The 18,325-nt window shown below is 40.0% G+C and overlaps 1 protein-coding gene across 3 annotated transcripts in view; it reads right to left on the bottom strand.

The window, feature by feature from the left end:
* Positions 1–15,536, bottom strand: part of dennd10 (DENN domain containing 10) — a 52,099-nt gene extending 36,563 nt beyond the window's left edge. Inside the window, exons 1-7 of one of the 3 annotated variants that reach the window (XR_015760905.1) lie at positions 14,984–15,532; positions 9,620–9,816; positions 9,253–9,332; positions 5,858–6,006; positions 4,034–4,145; positions 3,416–3,516; positions 3,049–3,156 (exon numbers count right to left, since the gene is read on the bottom strand). Coding sequence is in view for 2 of the 3 variants with exons in the window: in XM_087998830.1 (XP_087854956.1) it covers positions 3,049–3,156; positions 3,416–3,516; positions 4,034–4,145; positions 5,858–6,006; positions 9,253–9,332; positions 9,620–9,816; positions 14,984–15,023 (787 nt within the window). In the remaining variant the exon portion in view is untranslated. Of the gene's footprint in view, positions 1–3,048; positions 3,157–3,415; positions 3,517–4,033; positions 4,146–5,857; positions 6,007–9,252; positions 9,333–9,619; positions 9,817–14,983 lie in introns of all 3 variants that reach the window. The other 2 variants (XM_087998830.1, XM_043712863.2) reach the window with 2 other exon arrangements.
* Positions 15,537–18,325: the final 2,789 nt, after the last annotated feature.

Raw genomic sequence — 18,325 nt, forward strand, 5'->3', positions numbered from 1 at the left:
CAAGGTTCCCCATGGGAGACTGATTAGCAAGGTTAGATCTCATGGAATACAGGGAGAACTAGCTATTTGGATACAGAACTGGCTCAAACGTAGAAGAGGTGGTGTGGAGGGTTGTTTTTCAGACTGGAAGCCTGTGACCAGTAGAGTGCCACAAGGGTCAGTGCTGGGTCCACAACTTTTCATTATTTCTATAAATGAGTTGGATGTGACCATAAGAGGTACAGTTAGTAAGTTTGCAGATGACACCAAAAGTGGACAGCGAAGAAGGTTACAACGATTACAACGGGTTCTTGATCAGATGGGCCAATGGCTGAGAAGTGGCAGATGGAGTTTAATTTAGATAAATGTGAGGTGCTGCATTTTGGGAAAGCAAATCTTAGCAGGACTTATACACTTAATGGTAAGGTCCTAGGGAGTGTTGCTAAACAAAGAGACCTTGGAGTGCAGGTTCATAGCTCCTTGAAAGTGGAGTTGCAGGTAGATAGGATAGTGAAGGCGGCATTTGGTATGCTTTCCTTTATTGGTCAGAGTATTGAATACAGGGCTTGGGAGGTCAGGGAGAAGTTGTGGCTTTACAGGACATTGATTAGGCAATTCTGGTCTCCTTCCTACCAGAAAGATGTTGTGAAACTTGAAAGGTTCAGAAAAGATATACAAGGATGTTGTCAGGGTTGGAGGATTTGAGCAAAAGGGAGATGTTGAATAGGCTAGGGCTGTTTTGCCTGGAGTGTTGGAGGCTGAGGGGTGACATTATAGAGGTGTATAAAATCATGAGGGACGTGGATAGGATAAATAGACAGTCTTTTCCCTGGGATGAGGGAGTCCAGAACTAGAGGGTATAGGTTTAGGGTGAGAGGGGAAAGATATAAAAGAGACCTCAGGGGCAACTTTTTCACACACACGGTGGTGTGTGTATGGAATGAGCTGCCAGAGGAAGTGATGGAGGCTGGTACAATTACAACATTTAAAAGACATTTGGATTGGTTTATGAATAAGAAGAGTCTGGAGGGATATGGGCCAGGTGCTGGCAGGTGGGATTAGATTGGGTTGAGATATCTGGTCAGCATGGACGAGTTGGACCGAAGAGTCTGTTTCTGTGCTGTTCATCTCTATGACTCTATAACTTTATAAAATATTAGTTAGGCCACAGATGGAATACTGTGTGCAGTTCTGGTGACCACACTATTGGAAGAACATGATTTCACTGAAGAGGGTGCCGAAGAGATTCACCAGGATACTATTTGGAATGAAAAGTCTCAATTATGAGGAGAGACAGGATAGGCTGTTTTCCTTTGAGCAGAGAATGCGGAGAGGTATACAATATATGAGAAACAAAAACAGTAGATTGTAAGACTCTTTTCCCCTTGACAGACATGTTTAAGACCAGAGGGCCTAAGTTTAAGGAGAGGAATAAGTGATTTAGAGGAAATGGGAACAGTTCCTTTCTAACTAAAAGGGTGATAGAATTATAAAATGTGCTACCTGAGAGGGATGATGGAGGCAGGTACTCTTGCAATAATTAAGAGGCATCTGGATGAGTAGGGCATAGTAGGCTAAGAACCAACTGCAGATAAGTAAGATTAATGTAGTTTGGTGTTTGTTGGTTGCCATAGACATGGTAGGCTGAAGGGCCTGTTTCTATGCTGTATCACTCTATGACTATGACATTATCTCTCCTGTCAGATTTTCTTTTCTCAACTCTCACACCTGCAGCATTCCAGGGGATGGTGAAGAAAATGCTACAAAGTCACTTTGAAGCTTTCTTTGAAATATGACAGCATTGGCATCAATGACTAGGAGGAACTCGCTAGACATTGTTCAAAATGACACAAGCAAGTTGCATCATGCTGTGATTGCTAATGCTACAATAATGAGGCAGTGAAGAAAGCAAATTCAGCATTCTGGATCCCATTACCTCATGGACATCATGACCAGATTGAGATTCAACCTTTTCATATGTGAAGTCACTACAGAATGGGGGAGGTGGTAGCATACTGGTAATGTCGTCAGGCCAGAAATCAATGGCCAAAGATTCCACTACCCCTCCTCCCCTCCAACCTGACTAAAATGTCCAGGAGGAGCTCTTGTATGGGAATTTAAGGAACAATTGACAAGTTACCTCATCATAGCCTGGTCCAGAAGATTATATTACATGAAATCCATGGGAAATTGGATACAAAATTAGCTTGGTCGTAGGAGACATAGGAGAGCTGTGGAGGGTATTTTTCTGAGATCTGTGACCAGTGGTGTTTTGCAAGGATCAGCGCTGAGACCTCTGTGATTTGTTTGTTATATATACAAATGATTTGGAAGCAAATGTAGAGGGTCTGATTAGTAAGTTTGCAGATGATGTGAAAATTGATGGAGTTGTAGATAGTGAGGCAGGTTATCAAAGGATACAGCAGGGTATAGATGAGTTGGAAAGCTGGGAAGAAAAATGGTAGATGGAGTTTAATCTGGACAAATTTGAGATGATGCACTTTAAGAGGTTAAATAGCAAGACCTTTAGGAGCATTGGTATACAGAGGGATCTTCCACAGCTCCCTGAAAGTAGCAATGCAAGTGCATAGGTGGTAAAGAAGGCAAACAGCATGCTTGCCTGAATGATTAGGGCACTGACCGTGAAAATTGGCAAGACATGTTGCACCTGTGTAAAACTTTAGTTACACCACATTTAGATATTGTGTGTAGTTCTTTTCGCCACACTATAGGAAAGATGTGGAAGCTTTGGAGAGGGTGCAAAACAGTTTTACAAGGAAGTTGCCTGGATTGGAGTGTATTAGCTCTTAGGAGAGCTTTGGACAAACTTGGATTGTATTTGGTAGAATGTCGGAGGTGACCAGAAGTATATAAAATTATGAAAGGCATGGATAGGATTGTTAATTGGAGTCTCTTTCTGAAGATGGAAATGTCAAATACTAAAGGACATTGGTTTAAGGTGAGAGCTGAAAGTGTACAGGTAGTGTAGGTCAGTGAGTAAAGGGATGATAGATCACAGAATGATAGTAAAACAAAATATGTAGTGAAGTACTAAAGTGCCATTGATACCTTGAGCATGTTGGGCAACAACGATCTCACTTTCCACCAGGTTCACAAACACATCGTAGATGTCTAGGCGGTCAGTCACCTTTAAGTCTGTGAAACCAGCTACATACCCTGTGTGTTGAAGTGAAAACAATTCTTAGAACTGTCATTAAACACTAGAGGTATATACTCTGTTACAGGGGAAAAGCCATCAATGTTTGCCAGCAGATGGATCGATAGTTGGTAATTTGCAACCACTTTATACATCCCAGAATTAGACAAAGGGATTTTATTATTGAGTGACAACGTTCCAGGTGAAATTAGATATTGCAGGAGTAGCACAGCAAAAAGTGATTTAATTGTGGATTTGAAAAAGAAACAGTATTCCTACCAACACAAGTCTTCAAGGCCTCTAGTTCATTTTGATCTAAATGCACATAAGGATGAAGTATTGACCAATCCTGCCTATGCCAAGCTAATGTAGGCAAGGTCCTGGAATATAAAGTAAAATGAATATCTGTCACAATTCGCAGTCACCACACTTTGAAATGACAAACTTTTAAAGAACAGAGAATTAAAGCCAGTGATTTTGCTTTGTTCTTCCTGGCTTCTCTGCAAGGGCAAGAGTCAAGGATCTACCAGAAAAGGCCATTTTTCCAGTTATTAGCTTCAAGATGATACATTGTGTCACTATCACAAAAACTACACCAAATGGATTGAAGTGGGTTCAAGAAGCAGCGCATTACCACTTTGTCAAAGATAATAGGGAAAGCAATAAATGCATATCCACCCAAGGACATTCCGGTGTCATAAATGATTTTTAAAATGTGTCTCCATTTAGTGTGGCTCAGCATTTTCCATTAAAATCGCAGGACAGGGTTCAGAGATAAAGCAATGGAAATAGCAATATCTGGTTATCATGGCATCCAAAGTAGGAAGTTTAGAAGATGTAGACAATATCATGCAAATGCAGTGAAACACTATGTGCCATCCCATGTGTTGTTTTTACCTGGTAAACTCCTGCAATGCTTCTATGCGTGGGTGGTAGACCACAATTCTCCTCTTCAACAGAAGTGCAGTATACAGGATAATAGTTTCCATTCCAAACTGATTTACTACATCTGGTAAAGAAAAATGCATTTCACTGGAGACAAAAAAAATCCTACTTTGTTTCACAACATAATCACTTTACTGCATACGGTGATTTTATTCCCTTAAGAGAACCATTTCACACCAACATGACTTTCACTTTGTGTGGAGTTCATAGAATCTTGACAGTGCAGATAATGGCTATTTGGCCCATTGAGTTTGCACTGATCTGCAATACTCATAACCCTGCATTTACTGTAGCTAATCCATTTTACCTACATATTTTTGAACTGTGGGAAGAAACTGAAGCACCGGCGGAAATCCACACAGTCACCACAGACTGGCATCAGACTCTGGTCCCTTGCATTGTGAGGCTGCAGTGCTAACTACTGTGCAACTGTGTTACTCAGTTATCTGGTTTCAGTGAAGGATTGAATTGAGGAATAACTATTTCAGGCCAAAGTGAACTATACTCACAACTTATGGTTGCTGTTCATTTTCTCTGCTTAAATATCTGCATATGTGGAAGTCTAGTGCGGTCAGAGTTGAGTTAATCTACAATGTTCTCCATAGTCATGTGACACTTGCTGCTACATTAAGAATTGTGATTTTTTTCCAAGTCTTTCATGAAGATGTATGCAACAGTGGAAGACTATCATTTATTACATAATTGTCCATGAAAAGGTGATGGTGACCCACCAGACTGGGTAAGAGCAGCAGATCTCCTTTCTTAAAAGATATTGGTGAACCTGACAGCTTTTCAAACATTATTCACAAATACTGGTGGTTTGTTTTTAAATGTCTAAATTAATTGAATTTAAATCCCAAAGCTGCCATGATGACATTTGAACTTGAGTTTCTGGATTATTATCCAGAATTAACCATTATTAACCACTATGCTACAGAATCCCTAGGTGAATGTGCGTGTCAGAGAGGTACCAGTGAACAGCTGAGGGTTATCTACTTTCAAGAGACCGCTGTGTGCAAAATGAAAATAAGAACAGCTACTGAACAATGGAAAATAGATCATCATATGTAAAATAATTAAGTTAAAATGAATTCAGTAGAAAATGAAACAATTCTGCCATAAGATATAAGTACATTTGGAGTAGATAGAAATATAGAAATAAGTGAAGGAGTTAGGCTGTTTGGCCCTTCAAGCCTGCACCACCATTCAATATGGTCACGGCTGATCATGCAATTTCAGTATCCCACTCCATTTTCTCTCCATACCCCTTAACTGTAAGGGCAACATCCAGCTCCCTCTTGAATACATCAAACAATCTGACCCCAATAGCTACATTAGAGAATTCCACAGGTTCACAACTCTTTGAGTGAAGAAATTCTTCCTCATCTCAGTCCTGAATGGCTTACCCATTATTCTTAGACCGTGACCCCTAGTTCTGGAATTATTCAACAACTTTCTACATCTTTCTTTCTACATCTAGCCTGTCCAGCCCCAGATGTCCCACTATTTGTGATAATTACAAACTACCATTTTTGACACAATAGCTTACTATATCAATGATGTAAAGATCTGCTTGGCATCGGACCAAAGCATTAACTCTGTTTTCTCATTACAGATGCTGCCAGATCTGCTGTGTTTTTCCAACAATTTTTGTTTTTGTTCATGCATAATGTAAGTGACCATATTTGCTCAATCATGACATCAACCAGATTCAATACTTCAAAAGGAAACTTATGTTTATGTAAAACCTTAAGCATAACAGGTTTTTGTGTTTACCTTTAATGGATCCAGCAAGGTATGCTTTTCTTGCATCATAATCCTTCATAAGAAATGACCCATTCTCTTCACTTTGACAGATGCCATTAGTAAGAACAGAAATGTAACCTTCCATCATTTTGGCTGGGCTACCATATTTCATGTATATCCTTCAGAAATATTAACATCATTAAAGTTGATAATCACCTTTATATAAAGAAATATGTTTGTTTTTAATGACTGTTATGCTATTGAAATATATAGAAAGATATTAACTTTCTCATTTAGAAAGGTTTCTTTTTCAAGTGAATATCACTTTTCGGAACACAGATTAATATTTCAAAATTGCCAAACACAACAATATTTTCGGATTCAAGTTTCTGACTCTGGAGTTGGGCTTTCTTTATCCCACATACTGCTTAGTTAAAATCATGGAATTTCCTCCATAACTGCAGAATAAGAACTTCAGCTGTTAAAGATGTCAGTTCATCACCACCATCTCAAGGGCAATTAGGAATGGGCAATATTGCAGGCCTTGCCAATTTCACAAAAATCCCATGAATAAACACAAAATACCATCAGGCATGTGCATTTCAATCCCAGATTGTATTGATTTAAGTATTATTGGTACAATAAAACATATTATACATCTAATTCAGAAACCTACAATATCATTATGTTGTAATAAATAATATGGTGTGTAGAGAATAGAATAAGTGACTGTCTCGTTATTATGAAGATGTGGGTGTACCTTTTAAGAGAGTTAAAAGCAGCAGAACTAGCAGATACAGCACCAAGTGTTCTCAACAAGGTAACAATGTAACACAGGGTTGAACAACTCGATTAGCTCATTGCTTGGAGACAAAAACCAATTCGAATTCGGCCAATCAGTTTAAATTATACCCGAAAAAATACCAATTTCCAATCAAGTTTGAATTGAGTATGTTGACAATCTTAAAAGCCAATGATAGAATCCAATGCTCTGGGGTATAAGACGGGGGGAATTGAACAGTTGGGAGGAGAACTGCCAAGTCCTAGCATGTAACAGACTGCTTGAAAAAAATTTCTCTTAAAAGTACCTTTTCGATCAGTAACCTGTGCCGCAGAAATTCCTAACAAGGAGAAAAGAAGACACAGGAAGATCCGAAGACAAGAACCTAAAGCTGCCTGGTTTTGAGATAAGAAGTGATGTTTTATAAGTCTTAATTGGGAGTTTTATCGGAATAGTATAATAAAAGGGAAGGTAACAGATAGGTTAAAATAAAGAATGGTAAATACTTGTTAGTTAATATTACTCTGTTATACTTTAAGAAATAAATTTGTTAATTTTTACTTAGTTCTTGGCCACTCGAAGTTTTACAGATTACTGCGTGGGATAAATCTTTTCTGTGTTGCTGGTTTTAAATTAAGCAGGAGAATTTACTCTGTGTTGTGATACTCGTAAAGCCATAATAAACTGCATTACACAGGATAGCAGTGCAAAAATTACTCAGATACTATTGCCAAATCATGATATCAATCAGTATCAATGTGTTCTTACCTAATGCAGGCTTGAAGTTAGGTAAAACTCCAATAGTGCACAGCATTAGGAACCTTGGATCCAAAATTATCAGTTCTGCCAGGTAGGTTACATCTACTACATATCTTGTTTCAAAGTACCATTTTCTGCATCGCAAAATATTAGTTTATTAAATAAAGCTACCTAATTTGTATTTTAATGAACCAATACTATTTGGTTCCATTGTCTCTTTAGGAAGCCTGCATATAAATGTACCACTTGCACACAGAAAACAATGGTCTGATAATTGTGGGTTGCAGGAATGGTGTGAATGAGGTTGAAAGCAGTCAAAGAATTCAGTAAAATCAGGAAGTTCTGCTCATATGACCTCATCAGCGTGTTATAATTTTGCCTCCTGACCAGCAGATAATTAGCCATTAAGCCTGGTCACTAAGCAGTCAACTGCAACTGTCATTGGAGGGGGAGGGGGGGGTCTCAGTTCCTTTAAGAGTCAGATCCCCACCCCCTTCCTTGTGAGCCGCCAGTCAATCACAGGGTTGGCAAATCTTATGATACCCACTACTAGGACTGAAGTCAGTCCTGAATGGTGAAAAAAGTGGATGCCCAAGAATGAAGGGTGGTGTGTAGGGCTTATTGGGACCTGGTATGCAGGCCCTTGCATTATTGTGGTAGGGAGGGGTGGTTATTGAAAATGCAATGGAGGAAGGTCTGACAGTAGCTTTTGCCTCCAGGGTCACTGGGGTCCTAAACAGCAAAGTCCTTCCTACCTAAGCCCAAAAGGGGACTCGTCTTTTACGTTGTGACCTACCTGTGTAGTGTAAGGATGCCTTCCATTTAAGAACCTCAGTGGAGGACTTTTGGACGGAACCACCCTCGACATTCCATGTCCCTGACATAATCAGAGATTTCAAGAATGAACTCCATCCCCAGCTTTCTCTTCCAATTTTATGTCCCCCCTTAACTCTTCCCAGCTTGCTCCTAAGGGTGAAATGTGATTCCGCCCAAGGAGTGCTGAGGGAGCTATTTACTTCTCAAAGCCTTGAGCTCCTATCTCTGCTTTACGGCTGAGTTTCCTAATATTTGGGAAACCAGTTAGTTAACTTCAAGTTGGAATCCCATTGTATTGTAGGAGCTCAATAAATATATTAATAAGCATCTCACTTTGTTATGTCAGTGGAGACAGATGCACCAAAATCTGTCACTCTAAAACTAAAACTAACAGTGGATGCAACACAGTATGTTAGGGTAAGGTTAAGTGTCTTTCGCTATGTAACTATTCTTAACCTGTTTCTGCTATTAGTTTTCAATGTACCCCTTTTCAAGGACAGGCATATCCTGCCCAACATATATCCCTTAACCACAATCATTAAAAGAGACTATAATCATAATTTTACCTCTTGTCATTCAGACTGAGCAAGTTGACTGTCTTGCTTCCTACATTCTATCATTGAAACACTTATGAAAAGTTCATTATGTGTAAAACATTTCTTTAGGATGTCCTGAGGTCAGGAAAGTTCCTCAGCAACTTATCCCCTGAGGAAGTTGTTTAAATATTTTATTTTTTCTTTGCATGTAAACTGGTAAGTTGTAATTATTTTAGCTATGAGCCACTGAGCATTTGAAATGTCCAGGGCAAAATAGTACAGATGATGGTTTAGTGGTAATGTCACTGGACTGTAATACAGAGGAGCAAAAATGTGTCCAAACTGTAAAGCTAGACTCAGTAATGTCCATCAAGAAACTATCATCGATTTGATTTAAAAGAGCAATCTGCTTCAAATGTTGACCTTGCCAATGATGACCATATCCCATGAAAGCCATTACATGTAAAACCTTCACCTAGATCCATAAAGAGTTCAATATAATGTGTAATGTGATCTCAGAATTTATAACTCACCTACATAATACTCTCCCAAATGATGCATATTTCTCAGGATTAAAGTCTTTGGCAGTCAGAACTATAGAAAAATGGGTCACCTATGATAAGAATGAAAAATAAGATACAACTAATATTTAATGCTCATCATTGTCACAATTAGAGTTCTATTTCAATTCCTAACTCTTACGCAAAATTAGAAATAGAACTTAAGAATGCAATTTGATATGGCTATAATATCATATAGTTCTCCATATTCATGCTGCCTTATTATATAGTATTGACATTACAGAAATGTGGTATGTGGCACATGGAAACTGAGATTGAGAGCAAGGAAGAGAAGAAAGTCTGGCCTCAGATTAAAACAAATCCATAAAGCGTTGTATACCTTTGACAATGTGGTGGGATCCTGGACTTGTATGGTTGTGATATAATACCAGGTTCTTTTGAACTGGCCAAAGACAAAGGTGTGAAGAACATCATTTTCATCAGAAAGGCAGCATTTCCTCAAAAGCAGCTCACGGAATTCTGTTGTGACAGTAGGATAGCACCACACCCACAGTGCATCACCATTTGTGTCTTTTTCTAAGGAAGGAAGGACATTCATTATGAGAGTGTGAAAGAGCACTACTGAAGTTGTAAAAATGCATTTTATATAATGTGGAGGAGCTGGTGTTGGACCGGAGTGGACAAATTTAACAATCATACAACACCAGATTATAGTCCCACAGGTTTATCTGGAAGCACTAACTTTTGGAGTGCTGCTCCTTCATTAGATGGTTGTCCACCTGATGAAGGAACAGCGCTCTGAAAGCTGCTGCTTTCAAATAAACCTGTTAGACTATAATCTGGTGTTGTGTGATTTTTTAACTTTGCATTTTATATAAACTCTTGTCAGGAAATTCATCTTTAAAGCAGTAGCTCCACATTCCACAATGATATGCTTTTAAAAATCAATATGCTGTGAAGAATTAAATGCATGTCCATAATGATTATTACCAAGTTAAAAAATCACACAACACCAGGTTATAGTCCAATAGGTTTAATTGGAAGCACACTAGCTTTCGAAGCGACGCTCCTTCATCAGGTGATAGTGGAGGGCTCGATCGTAACACAGAATTTATAACAAAAATTTGCAGTGTCATGTAACTGAAATTATACATTGAAAAATTGATTGTCTGTTAAGCCTTTCATCTGTTAGAATACAGTGATAGTTTCACTTCTTTCATGTGTAAATCACAAAACCTTTTTTTAAAAGTTGCATTCTCGGGTTAGCTGTTAACAATGATGATAGCTAGACAATATGTTGAAGGTGTTAACCCCCTGTGTTCTCTGTCTATGACCTGATGTTTAGATTGATTCTAATCTAAAAAGTGAGATCACAGAGATTTACATAAATTCATGCAGTTTTTGAGTTTAGAGTTCTACATGAATATATGCAGTTTTTGAGCAAAGTGTAATGTAACTCTGCAAGTACAAATTCACCCCACAAAATATATGTGTGCATGTGGGTCTGTGTCTGTCTGGGTTGGGGGTTGTGAGTGTAAGAAAATGTGTGTGTGTATAGTGAGTGCAGAGTGTCTTAAGTCTGTGAGGGGGTGCATGTGTGAGCGTGGCAGTGTGTGTGTGTCTATAAGGGTGTGTGTGGGTGTCTGTGTGCGCATCTGTATGTACCTGTTTGTGTGTAGTGTAATGGTGATCACCTGTAATGTGACATGAACCCAAGGTCCCGGTTGAGGCCCTCCCTATGGGTACCGAACTTAGCTTTTAGCCTCTGTTCGGCCACTTTCCTCTGCTGCCTGTCCCGAAGTCCATCTTGGAGGATGGTTACCCGAAGGTCCGAGGCTGAATGTCCTGGACAACTGAAGTGTTCCCCAACTGGGAGGGAACCCTCCTGTCTGTTGATTGTTGTGCAGTGACCATTCATCCGTTGTTGTAGCCTTTGCTCGGTTTCCCCAATGTACCATGCCTCCGGGCATCCTTGCCTGCAACGTATAAGATAGACAACATTGGCTGAGTCACATGAGTACCTGCCATGTACATGGTGGGAGGTGTTCCCATTCGTAATAGTGGTATCTATGTCCACAATCTGACATGTCTTGCAGCGTCCACCATGACAGGGTTGCATAGAGTTGTCCTGAGAGCCGGGCAGTTTGCTACGAACAATGATCTGTTTGAGGTTTGGCGGTTGTTTAAAGGCAAGTAGTGGAGGTGTGGGGAAGGTCTTGGTGAGGTGCTCATCATCATTGATAATGTGTTGCAGGTCACGAAGAACATGGCGTAATTTTTCAGCTCCTGGGAAGTACTGAACAACGAAGGGTACCCTGTCGGTTGCAGCACGTGTCTGTCTCCTGAGGAGGTCATTACGGTTCCTTGCTGTGGCACGTCAGAACTGGCGGTCGATGAGTTGAGCATCGTACCCCGTTCTTGTGAGGGCATCCTTGAGTATTTCCAGGTGTCCAGGTCATAGACAGAGAACACAGGGGGCTAACACCTTCAACATATTGTCTAGCTATCACCATTGTTAACAGCTAACCCGAGAATGCAACTTTTAAAAAAAAAGGTTTTGTGATTTACACATGAAAGAAGTGAAACTATCACTGTATTCTAACAGATGAAAGGCTTAACAGACAATCAATTTTTCAATGTATAATTTCAGTTACATGACACTGCAAATTTTTGCTATAAATTCTGTGTGTTAGGATTGAGCCCTCCACTACCACCTGATGAAAGAGCGTCACTCCGAAAGCTTCCAGTTAAACCTGTTGGACTATAACCTGGTGTTGTGTGATTTTTAACTTTGTACACCCCAGTCCAACACCGGCATCTCCAAATCATGATTATTACCAATTTTTATAGCACATTACAAAGCATCCTATCCAGAAGCATCACAGCTTAGTATGGCAACTGCTCTGCCCAAGACTAAAATAAATTATAGACAGTTGTGAATGCAGCCAAGTCCATCACACAAATCTGCCTCCCAGGTTGTACAGGACATTGGTGAGGCCTCTTCTGGAATATTGTGTCCAGTTCTGGTCTCCCAGTTTTTGGAAGAATATCATTAAGCTGGAGAGGGTTCAGAATAGATTTACCAGGATGTTGCCAGGTCTGGAATGTTTGTTATATAGAAAGGCTGGATAGGCTGGGACTTTTATCACTTTAGTGCAGGAAGTTCAAGAAGTGACCTGGTAGAAATATACAAAATGATGAGAGGTACAGGTAGAATTAATGGTAGTTGTCTTTTCTCTAGAATAGGGGATTTCAAGGGCAGGAAGCACATTTTAAGATGGGAGGAGAGAGATTTTTAAAAATGTGCGAGGCAAATTCTTTCCACAGAAGTTGGTTCACATGTGGCATGAACTTCCTGAAGAAGTGATGGATGTGGGTACAATTTAAAAGGTTCAAAAGAGATAAGTACATGAACAGGATAGGTTTGGAAGGATATGGGCCAGGTGGGATTAGTTCAATTTGGATTATGTTTGGCATGGACTGGTTGGATTGAAGGGTTTGTTTCCATGTATGACTCTATGACTCCATCTATATTTCATGCTTTCTCGAGAAAGCAGTGAACATAATCAAAGACCCCTCCCACCCCGGTTATACTTTCTTCCACCTTCTTTAGCGGGCAGAAGAGACAAACATTTGAAAACATGTACCAATAGATGCAAGAGCAGCTTTTTCCCCATTTATCAGACTTTTGAACAGACCTCTCATATATTAAAGTTGATCTTTCTCTGTAACATTGTATTCTGCATCCTGTTCTGTTACCATGATGTACTTATGTATGCTATAATTTGCCTGGATAGCATGAAAAACAATACTTTCACTGTTTCTCTGTACATGTGACAATAATCAAATCAAATATCATATGGAAGAATTAATGAATGTACTGAAAGGACTCTATACAACCATATTGAGACTCTTTTTAATGGTTATCTATGCACAATTTACTAGGAACTTACAGTCTCAGGACTTCTCTGGTGTCTTTAACAATGAAGCGTCCACCAAATGCGAACACACAAGTATGATTTTGTGTTTGAACAGGGCTATGAGCTACAAAAGATCACTCTTCCGTGCCTCTGCCGCATTTGTTCCCAGGATGACCAATTCCATCTTAGAAAATCCCTGAAGACTGCAATCTTCCCTCCCACGTGGTCAATGATCTCCTCCACTTCCTGCACTCCCGCCCTTGAACCCCACCCCTCTCAATGCAGCAAGGACAGAACCCCATGGTCCTCACCCTCCACCCCACCAACCTCCATATACATTGCATCATCCTCCACCACTTCTGCCACCTACAAACAGACCCCACCACTAGGGATATATTTCTCTCCCCACCCCTATCAGCATTCTGGAGAGACCATTCCTTCCACGTCTCCCTTGTTAGATCCATGCCCCCAACCAGCCCTCACCCCACTCCCGGCACCTTTCTCTGCCACCGCAGGAAGTGTAAAACCTGCACTAATACCTCCCCCCTCACCTCCAAGGCCCTAAAGGATCCTTCTACATCCAACAGAAATTTACCTGTACCTCCACAGATAATCATCTGCTGTATCCTTTGCACCTGATGTAGTCTCCTGTACATCGGGGAGACAGGACACCAACTTGCGGGTCATTTCAGAGAACATCTCTGGGACACCCGCGCCAACCAACCCCACTACCGTGTGGCTGATCACGTCAATTCCCCCTCACACTCCGCCAAGGACATGCAGGTCCTCGGCCTCCTCCATCGCCAAACCCTAACCATCCGACACCTGGAGGAAGAACGCCTCATCTTCTGCCTTGCAACCCTACAACCACACAGGATTAATGTAGATTTCACCAGTTTCCTCATTTCCCCATCCCTCACCTTATCCCAGTCCCAAGTCTCCAACTCATCAACCTCCCCTTGACCTGTGCATAGTCTTTCCTATCTATCTACTTCACCCTCCTCTCTGCCCTATTACCTTCTCCCCCACATTCACCTACCCATGGCATGCCCATCTACCTTCCCCCAAGCCTGTCCCCCCACCCCCCTCCATTTATCTCAGCTCCCAGGCCCAAAAGCCTCATTCCTGATGAAGGGCTTATGCCCGAAACGTCGATTATCAGATGCTGCCTGACCTGCTGCGCTTTTCCAGCACCACACTCTCGACTATGAGCTACAAAAGTCAATCTATGACAACCTTTATCAATTACTTTGTTTTGCACTAAGGGAAGAAAGGCAATTTTTTAAAGAGCGATGGCATCTTGTAGAATTGCACAATCCTGGGGTCGGGGAGACATCAGATCAGTTAGTCGGGAGAAATGGAGGATCGAGTGCTGTTCCGCGAATTAGTACTAAGTTTTACGGTCCTCTTGACCACGTCAATGTCTCGTTTTCTCTCCGAGACAGAGATCGATAAAGCTGCCGGAACAGGCCCTCAATCCTCGGTATAAATCTGCACCATGTGACCAAATAGGAAATATGGAAATCCCATGTTTAACATAAATGTTTACAATTGATCAACTGCTTCGATGTCGGAGACAAAACGCGTAGGTCATATATGCGAATGTGTTTACAATTAAATAATAAAATTTGCAGAATGTAACCTATATTAAACTGGATATTTCTTGAAGCTGGTACAACGTACACAAGGGGAAAAGACAGGCCGAAGTGCGAAATGTATAAACGTAAAAAAATGGGATAGCAGCATCTATCATTCGGCACTCTTAGGACAACGCAGGATGTCAGTGTACATTACAATCCCGATTCCTGACTGCGGACTCTTACCGACCAGCCCCACACTCAGCATCAGAGGTGTCTCAGCCATGGTCTGTCCAACGCGTCAGCAGCTCCGTTACTATAAATGAATGTGGAAACACTCCCTCCGAATATATCTTCAACAGGAATTGAACAATAAATCACTACAGACTGAAATGAAACTGTTGCTGTACTTTGCCAATTGTAGCTATCACTGAGGTTCTCTAGTGATACAATGTCTGATACAATGTAACTATTAATGCAACCACTTGTTCATGTCAGTTATTTTCAACAATGCAGGTTGTCATTAAAGTTAATGCAACCTTACTACAACTGTTACTCTCACTTTTTTTTATTTCGGAAGGGGTGATTTTTCGGTCAAAAATGCAAACAACTTTTCCGCACTGTAATCTTTCAGGACCTCTGGCTTCACATTAAAAACTGTCCGGCTGTCACTCAGGGATTGTGCAAAGATTGAGCTGGCCGGACGGAGACGTGCAAAGAATGGTACTGCATATGCTTAACGACTGAAGCATTCACGACAACAGGATATTTTGAACTTTGCTTCCTGTTTGAGGAATCTTATAAAGACTATTCGGAATCGAAATTGAAATTGGAATCGAAATTGTGTAAATAAGCTTTTTTTTATTCCTTCACAGGTTGTGTGCGACACTGACCAGGTCTGCATTTATTCCCCATCCCTAATTGCCCGGGGGCAGTTAAATGTCAAACACATTGGTGTGGGTCTGGAGTCACAGGTAGGCTAGACTACGTAAGGATGACAGTTTCTTTCCCTAAAAGACATTAGTGAACCAGATGGGTTTTCCCAACAATTGGCAGCGGTTTCAGTCATCATTAGACTCCTAATTCCAGATATTTATTGGATTCAAATTTCACCATTTGTCATGTCATTCAAGAACATGACCAGGGTCATTGGACTAATAGTTTAGCGATAATACCACTAGGCCATCACCTCCCCACTAACATAAAATGCATAGCCGTTCCATCAACACCCAAAAAAAGTCAGTTTGTGACACCTTCAAGAATATTATGATAAGGGTGTTCCACAATGATTCCCTGTCAAAATGAGCTGTTTAAAAAGTGTTAAAAAGTGTTCTTTAAAATATTAAAGTAATAACATAAAACAGCCTTGTACATTGGCTCCCAAATAAAAAGAAAGCTGAGATATCTTCAGAATTTCATTGTCTTCTTGTGCCTGCTACATATTCAAATATATTTTTGTTTAATTAACAATACAAAGTATAAATGAAATGATTAACAGTTCATGTATTGGTGCTTGGTCGGATACCCTTTTGTTTACATATTCTAAGCTCAGTGGTCTCCAAACTTCTGAAGACAAGGTCACTATTTAAATTTAAAGTGCAACCAGGATCTACCATGAAGAAAAATATCAAACAAAAGTTTTATTTTTTGTGCTATATAAATATAAAACCAAGTATATATAATTATCAATCCATCATCTACTCACAAAGTCTCAGTGTAACACCTGTGACTGCACATTATCTGCCAGTACTTTGGAGTCAGGGTTATAATCTGTTGCTAATCTATTGTCATAATTTATTTCCAGGCCCCTTAGTTGGTTTGCTTTGATTGGATATGGGGCATGGCATCATTTCCCATATTTTTACTGCCATGCCCTACATTTTGATTTGTTCTGCATGGACATAATGAATAAGCTGGACAAAGCTCTAATAGTGTCTCATGGACCTACACTTTCTCAGGCAGAATTAATCTGATAATATCCATTTGTAAATTAATTGAAATCAGCACATTTGTTTTAAAAATGTATCAGATATTCCAAACAGAAAATTTCTTTGATGATATTCTTACAAAAGAATTATATATCAATACAAACTATTTAAATTGAAGTTGTAGATTTTAATTATTTAAGGAAAATAAATTTGTCTGAAAAATATCAGATTATTGTAGTACTGAAAATAAATATTTTCCAAACTTGTCTACATTCAAAAGAAAAGAACCTGCTTAAGAATCAGTGTGAGATCAGAGTCATCATGATATCAAATCAAGTAAGGATGGTCCACCACATGCATCCCACTCACCCACTTTAAACGACATTAGTAAATGCCAAACCATCTATTCACTTTTATTGGTGCCAGCCTTTATTTCCAGATTTTTAAAAAGTAACCTCTAATTCCCACATAGCATAACAGCATTTTAATTCAGTTCTTTGGATTATGGGTCCAGCAGTATAATCATATTTATAATCCTACAACACGAAATCTCAGGAAACAGTATTATTTGCTGATGATGAAAACATGATAATTTTTTTGTGAAGTTGGTGCCCCTTTGGCTATAAGGCAACATTTTAACATGATAATTCCAATAACTAGTGTACAATGTTTTCTTGATTTTTAATCCAATGTTTATCCTAACTGCAAACTTTGTTCAAAACAACAGTAATAGATCAGTTTTTTAACAAACTAATTGCTTATAATGACAACTGCGATTCAGTTGGTCACACTCTTGCTTGAAGTCAGAAGGGTTGAGTCCCATTCCAAACCATAACAAACTGAGTACCCAGCTGGAATATCAGTGTTGCTGTTGTTCGGATGAGATGTTAAAGTTTATATCCTCACAGGAAAATATATAAAATCCTATGGTATTATTTTGAAGCACAGAAGACTTCTACCCAGTGTCAATATTCATCTCTCAAGTTGTCATCATATTTTAAGAAAATTATGGTCATTATCTGGTTGTTGTTTTTGGGTGCTTGCTGAACACATTCCTGCATGACAACAAAGATCAAATTTAAGAAGTATTCCATTGACCATGAAGATAATAAGTGGAAACAAAGTCAAACTTAAGAAGCATTTCATTGACCATGAAGATAATAAATGGAAACAAGGGTAGGCCATTAGGCCCCTTCAGCCGACTCCAACACTGAATAGAATAATGACTGATTCCACACTCCTATCCTGCCTTTTCTTCGTAACCCTTGATTCCCCGACTGAATAATATATCTACCTCGGCCTTAAATATACAGGAGCCTGCCCTCACAGTTCTCTGAGGCAAGGAGTTCTAAAGACTAACAACCCTCTCAGAGGTGAAATTCCTCCTCATCTCAGTCTTAAGTTGGCGCACCCAACTTAAGACTGGGGTCATGAAAGGTCTTTTTTTTCCCACTATGCTGCTAATTGGTTTTTAAATTGTCCACAGTCCACATACATAGCAATTCCAGAGCCTGAGAGACTTCCTTGCTTCAAGTGAACGGGTCTTAGCGCGCATGCGCTGAACGTCGTGATGTCGAGGTGCGCCTGCGCAAGGTGCCGGCGGGCGCCGGGCGGTCCACGTGGGTGTCGTGGGTGTCACGTGACACTGGCCTCCATTTTG

Source organism: Chiloscyllium plagiosum, unplaced genomic scaffold, assembly GCF_037043375.1.
Source record: "Chiloscyllium plagiosum isolate Xiang-an unplaced genomic scaffold, Cpla_swu_hap1 HiC_scaffold_22, whole genome shotgun sequence".
NCBI classification, from domain to species: domain Eukaryota; kingdom Metazoa; phylum Chordata; class Chondrichthyes; order Orectolobiformes; family Hemiscylliidae; genus Chiloscyllium; species Chiloscyllium plagiosum.